This window comes from Leptonychotes weddellii, chromosome 7 (genome assembly GCF_054177405.1).
Source record: "Leptonychotes weddellii isolate Sample4059 chromosome 7, ASM5417740v2, whole genome shotgun sequence".
Lineage (NCBI taxonomy): Eukaryota > Metazoa > Chordata > Mammalia > Carnivora > Phocidae > Leptonychotes > Leptonychotes weddellii.
Genome location: NC_138375.1, coordinates 116,488,935 through 116,495,724, shown reverse-complemented (window position 1 = coordinate 116,495,724; position 6,790 = coordinate 116,488,935). Strand labels below are relative to the sequence as shown.

Genomic DNA, 6,790 nt, shown 5'->3' with positions numbered 1-6,790 from the left:
CACACATCCAGGAGACGTCAACCCTAAGCCCACGGCTGACCTAGGGTTGAGCAGAGGCTAGCCCGGATGTAAAGGCTACTAAGACTACTTATATCATGCTATGTGGGGACTAGGAACCCAGCACTGACCTCGAGGTACAACTCTGTATGCTCATCTAAGCTCCAGGATGGGACAGTTTCCAGGCCAGCCAGGGCTGAGCTGACCACCAAGCCAGCCTGGGGGGGGGTGGAGAGGGGTGCAGGGAGTGTAGACCTACAAAAGCTCCATCAAATCATACCCTCATGGCCAATGCTTAACACCAAAGTCAACCCTGAGGCTGGAGAGACACCTAACCATATCTCTAAACATGCCATAGACTGCAATTAACCTTCCACAAACTCTCTGAAGAATATTAGTATGGTTGGGCCCATTTTATAGCAAGATAGAAAAAGAAATGATTTTCCCAGGATGACAAGCCAGGAGAAGAGAACGGAGTCCAGACTCCTAAATTCAGGCCAAACCCCACCCAAGGTCTCCACCCAAATTCAACCCTATGCAAGTCCTCCCAGGAGGCTGACAGCTCAGAGCGTGGAGGGTGTGGAAGGCGTCCATCCAGCCAGCTTAACCTGGCACAGTAACCAAGGCCCCTGAGTTCGGGCCGTACAACCATACCTGAGTCAGTCCCCTGTCTGTGCCTTGACCCAGCAAGGAGATGATACCCGAACTCCTCACAGAAATGCCGACACGGGAATCTGAGGGGAAGGGCCTTGCCAGCCCACCTCCCAGCAGTGCTTTCAGGACTCTCAGCTCAGGGTCTGAGGACCATCTCTGGGCGTGCGGTGACAGGAGCCCCAGGGAGGGCACCGAATAACGGAGCAAACTCCTTTTCCGCTGCCTTCTTACACAAAGGGCCAGTGTCCACATCCACCCGGACACTAGGTATCACACGTCATTTGCTGAATCCTTACCACGTGCCAGACACTGTTCTAAGTACCTCACCTGGATTTTCCTACTGAATCCACCCAATAACCCTAGGAGTAAGGTAGTATTTTTATCCCAATACACAGAGAAGAACACTGAGGGGTTAACTAACGTGCTCAAGGTCACATGGCCAATAAGTAGGAGTCCAGGATTCCTATCGGGCAGTCTGATTCTGGTTACTCTACATACCGTTCCCACCAGCAAGACCAGCTGTTAGAGCAACCTCTGGCCACAGACAAGACTCAGACATAACTTTCTGGTCAGCTGGGCACAGAAAATGTACACAGACACGCACGCACAGATGCGCAAACGCTCCCAGATCTCTTGGCCTCCAGCTAATCAGCAGGTCTCTTAGGATTCAGGGACTGCCCTCCTTGGGTACATAAATTCCAATTTACAGTGCAGGGGTGAGTGAGGTAAATCTCTGATTCACCCAACCTGAGTCGGCTCCTCCTGTTATTTAAACTTACTTGACTGACACAGAGCCCCCTCCTCAGTGGGAATAAAACACCTCAGAAATTACGAAACCAAAAGCTCCTGCTTCAGTTATGCATATTTCCAAAGTAGACCAACAAATGTATTTTCAGATTAAAGGGTAAATTTACATACATAAATTCAGATGATAGTATTTATAGCATTAATTACATAAGTCCTAGCTCCTTAATTTAGCCCCAGAACCAATTCCTTATCAGTCACATATTCAACATTTTCCCCCTCCCCCCCCTACAGCCCCGGGCCCTCCCTCCCCCTTCCCGCCCGACCAGGGCCTCACATGCTGGCAAGAGGACACAGCTCCCTTTACTGTCACAGCCCAGCCTCCCAGACACACCCAGATCCAGCCTTAGACACCAGGGGACAGGCAGACACAATCCCCAAAAGGCCCCCCTCCCCCAGGTGAATTATAAACATCTTCAGGAAGTTGGCTATTGCCGGGCTCAGCCCCACAGACACCCCCGCAGGGACCACCGGAGCCGGTAGCCCTGCAGAAGGCAAACTCAGACTGGGGCCCAAACAAACATCCACTTGGCTGAATCTAGAATCGCTCGTTCCCGGGGGAATGGCTGCCTCAGACCGGACCACTGAGGCGGGACCTGCCTGGAATCGCCCCCAGGATCTGGGCGCTTAGGTAGGGAGTGAGGTTGGGAGACGAGTGGAGGGGGGGGAAGGCAAAGCAGGCCCAACCAAGGTCTTCAGGATCCAAGTCTGCAACTACCCTGAGCTCATGTGAAGAACTCCCTCGGATCCTTCTGGGCTTCATTCTCACACGCTGTGCCCATCCAACAGCACCTGCGCGGCTAGGAATCTCCCCAGGGAGGTGTGGGGGTCGGGAGGATCCTGGATTCCCCCCTACCCCCACCCCGCGCCTTCCTCCGGCTCCCGGCGCCCCAGTCTGTCCTCGCACCTGGCCCGAACCAGGCAGGGTATTTATTTGCTCCTTCCCGCGAAAGGGGTCTGCCTCTCGTGTGCCCAAGGGGGGCGCCCCCGCCCGACGCCCCGGGACCCCAAGCTAGCGCTGCCAAGAGCCCGCTCGGGGGTCCCCACGCCGGCCCCGCGTCGAGGCCCGGCCGCGCGGAGCTGACAGCCCGCCCGGCGCCCCCGGCCAGCTGCAGGGCGGCCCCCTCCCCGCGCCTCCCGTGCGCGCCGCGGCCCGGCAGGGCCCTCACCGAGAAGCGTTCCAGGTCAGTGGCCGCCATGGCGAGCTCGCACCGCGCGGGCGGGCCGGGGCGAGCACCCGGGCCGCGACGGGGACCAGCCGGCTGCGGGACGCGCTCCGCCCGGGCGGCTGCGGCTGAATGGATCCAATATGGCCACTTCCTGGAAACTCCCCTTGGCTGCGGCGGCGGGAGAAGTCGCGGAGCCGCCCCCGCCCCCGCCCGCGGGACCGGCCTCCCCGCCCGGCCCCGCCACGAGCTCAGCCGGAGCCCCGCTTGGACGGCCGGGGGTCTCCGCTGCGAGGCGGGAGGTGCAAGCTGCGGGGGCTGCTGGGACTTGTAGTCCGCGAGTTGGGGGGCCGGGAGGGCAGTGCCTGGGGGGCCAAGGGCCGATGCGCGTCTCTCTGGGAGGCTGGGGCCGAGCCCGGGTGGTTTTGACAGGGCCCCGCGCGCTAGGAAGCCACTTCCTTGGCGAAGAGAGTGGGGTGGTGCGAGCGCCTAGGGGTGTCCCCCACCAAGCCGCCTGCACCCCGTCGGAGCCTGCAAATGCCCTGGGACCACCGGCCAGAGTGTCCGCGGGCTACTTGCCCCCCGTCCGGGCCAGGAGAGGCCCCCTGAGCCTCGTATGCCCGTGGCCTGGGCCCCACCTGATGCTCTGATCGGAGCCAGGGCGGGAGCCGGGGAGGGACCCGCGAGTCCGGCTGGGCGGCCTTCCCGGGAAGGGACCAGCCTTCCGCTCCTGCAAGTTGACTCCTTGCGCAACGAATGCGCAGGATGCTCATTTCACCTCGACGGTCAAGGCACCAGATTGCAAGTTGTCATCACCCTGCCCCAGGGACTTGGGGCGACGTCGTGATGCAATTTGGGCCCTGTGCAAAGAGAATCACAGATCCCAATGCATGCACATTCTCTCTGCTAACCTTACTACTCAAAATGTGCACAAATCTCAGAAAAAGAACACTTCTGCCCAAGCCGATGGCTTCAGCGAGCTCTGGTCCTTTTCCCTGACTACCAGTACAAAATCTAGCTCCAAATCTAAAAACCTCCTTTTTTCTTACCCTTCCTTCTGCCTTTCTGCTCTCAGGAAATAGGGCAGGGTTGGCCTTCTGCTCCTCCACTGGCCTCATCTCCCCACATTCCACCCTCCATACCTCCCCCTCATCACTCCCAATATCTTCCTGAGAAAAAACCTGGCCTGTCCCTCCTACTCAGAAACTTGTGCTGGCTAGAGGTGCCCAAAGACCATATCTGGACTTGGCACATCCTGATTTAAGAGAAGCCCCCTTCCTGCCCCTTCCACTGGCTTACAGGCAGGTAGGTGACCTTGTTACCCTGAAATGGCTTTCTCCTCTTCTCTCCCAGGCAAATTGTAGCTTGTCACTAAAGTGAACTGACTCAGGGCGCCTGGGTGGCTCAGTTGGTTAAGTGACTGCCTTCGGCTCAGGTCATGATCCCGGGGTCCTGGGATCCAGCCCTGCATCGGGCTCCCTGCTCAGTGGAGAGCCTGCTTCTCCCTCTCCCTCTGCCTACCTCTCTGCCTACTTGTGCTCTTTCTCTCTCGGTCAAATAAATAAATAAAATCTTAAAAAAAAAATAAACTGACTCCACTGGTCCTTTTGGACTCAATGTGTTCACTTTGTTCCTCTCTATCATGGTGTTTCATATGCTATACAGTAGTTACCTATAAGAAATAGGCAGAGCAGTGGTAAAGTGAGTTGGACCAATGGCAAACCTCCCGGGTTGGAATCCTGCCTCCAATCCCATGCTAACTTTTTAATCTTACGCAATTAACTGTCTTTTCCTCATCCTAAAAATAAGAATTAGAGTACCTCTGTCACAAGATTAAATGAGACAAAATAAGTAAAGGGCTTCAAACTGTACTTGAAATAAAATGCTTAATAAAATCTCTCTCTCTAGACTATAAAGGCTTTGCGGCACCTGGCTGGATCAATCAGTGGAGCCTGAGACTCCTGATCTCCAGGTTGTGAGTTTGAGCCCCACATTACAGGTAGAGATGAGTTAGAAATAAAATCTTAGGGGTGCCTGGGTGGCTCAGTCAGTTAAGCATCTGCCTTTAGCTCAGGTCATGATCCCCAGGGTCCTGGGATCGAGCCCCGCATCGAGTTCCCTGCTCAGTGGGGAGTCTACTTCTCCCTCTGCCTGCCACTCTCCCCACTTGTGCTCTCTCTCTCTGTGTCAAATAAATAAATAAAATCTTTTTTAAAAAAAATTAAATCTTAAAAAAATAAAAAGACTATAAAGCCCTTAATGTCAGAATAGAGAGACACACAGAGAGAGACAGAGACAGAGATCAATGCTGAACTGACCACCCTAGACCATACCTGCTCTTTCCTTTTTTCCTCCATAAGCAAGAAATCTGTCACCAATGCCATTTTCCCCGCATTACAACTCTCTGAGATCTGCCCTAAATTATTTTTTTTAAGATTATTTATTTATTTGAGAGAGAGAGAGAACAAGCCGTGGGCAGAGGGAGAGAGTGAGAGAAGCAGACTCCCTGCTGAGCAGGAAGCCTGGTGCAGGGCTTGATCCCAGGACCCAGAGATCATGAGCTGAGCCGAAGGTGGACACTGAACCGACTGAGCCACCCAGGTGCCCCCTAAATTATCTTTAAAATGATCTTTTTTTCCCTAGTTGGGCATGTTTCAAAATGTCTGCTTCCAGTAGTCCCAGCTGATGGCTGTGAGAAGGAACAACCCAAATTACAACTGACTTCCTTCTCTTGGGATGTGTTCACTTCACTAGGGGAATTTACACCTACTCCCCAAGCCCCAAATTTCTTTTTCTTTCTTCTTCTTCTTCCCCTGCCCCTTCTTCATCTTCTTCCTCTTCTCTCTTCCTCTCTCCTCCTCCTCCTCCTTCTCCACCCTCTCTACTTCCTTCCCCTTCCCTCCAGTGCTACTATGGTCAAAACTACTGAAGGAGTAAGAGTTAGCTGTGGGGACACAAAGCTGAATGCAACCACCATTTCTCACGTGAAGCAAAGTGTTATTTCTCATGGCAGCATTTTCATGTCTTCCTTATACATGCAGGAGAAGTTCATATATGTTACACACACACACACACACACACACAGTGATCCCACAGTTAAATAAATCAAATAACTGTATGAATGCTGAGTTCCACACAGGGAAAAAAATGATTTCTGTAGAAGTTCTCAGATCTTTTGATAAGCTAATATGCATTGTCACTATCTCAGAGGTAAAGGGAATGAATATGCGGCTCTCCTCAAATTTAGGTGACCACCCCTCTGTTCCCACCCCACGTACACGGCACCACACTGAACTTGAACATGACAGACTTCACTATTGCTTGTCTTTTACATTTGTTTATAGTTTCTCTTGCCATGCAAAAGTTTAAAATGTTGGTGTTGTAAGGTTTACCTATTGTTTCCTTTATGGTTTTCACCATAAAACCTCTTTTTAAAAAATCCTTCCCTCTCTCAAATTCATAAAGATATTCCCTTTGTATTTTCTTACAAAGTGTTTTTAAAATTTTTGTCACATTTAGGGCCATCAGTGATTTGTTCACAGTCTGGATTTCTATATGCATATGTGTAGGTAAGTGCATCAGTTAGGATTTGGTTCCGTTCTTTCCTCAAGATAGAAGTTCCTTTTTTTTTAAGATTTTATTTATTTATTTGTCAGAGAGAGAGAGAGAGAGAGCGTGCACAAGCAGGGGGAGTGGCAGGCAGAGGGAGAAGCAGGTTCCCCACTGAGCAGGGAGCCTGATGTGAGACTCGATCCCAGGATCCCCAGACCACAACCCGAGCCGAAGACAGACACTTAACTGACTGAGCCACACGGGCGTCACAAGATAAAAGTTTCTTTCTTGTTCACATTATCCACAAAGGCAGTCTAAGTGATGTGACATTCTATACGCACCTTCTGTGTCCCTTTGCTTTGAAAGGTCTTGACCTCATGCTCCCATATAGAGATATCTGCATTCCAGGCAGCAGGAAGGGATGAAGGTGATAAAAAGAAAATGAGCAAGTACTCTCCAACGAGGCACAAGCTGCCTCATGGTACGTCTGCTTACATCCTATCAGCCAGAACCCCAGCTGGGAAGTGGGGTCTATATTCTGGCCACCATGAATACGCTAAAAATTCCATAAAATGTTAAGAGAGTAGACACTGGGAAATAGCAGTCCTCTCTGCCAC

General features: G+C 52.4%; 1 protein-coding gene across 7 annotated transcripts in view; it reads right to left on the bottom strand.

Annotated features, from left to right (window-relative positions):
- The window catches only part of SEPTIN8 (septin 8), a 26,199-nt gene extending 23,317 nt beyond the window's left edge, over positions 1-2,882 (bottom strand). For 2 of the 7 annotated variants that reach the window (XM_081827072.1, XM_081827076.1), the window contains exon 1: positions 2,625-2,879. In XM_081827072.1, the coding sequence (XP_081683198.1) occupies positions 2,625-2,654 (30 nt within the window). In that variant the 5' untranslated portion in view covers positions 2,655-2,879. Of the gene's footprint in view, positions 1-2,624 lie in introns of all 7 variants that reach the window. The other 5 variants (XM_081827077.1, XM_081827078.1, XM_081827074.1 and 2 more) reach the window with 4 other exon arrangements.
- Positions 2,883-6,790: the final 3,908 nt, after the last annotated feature.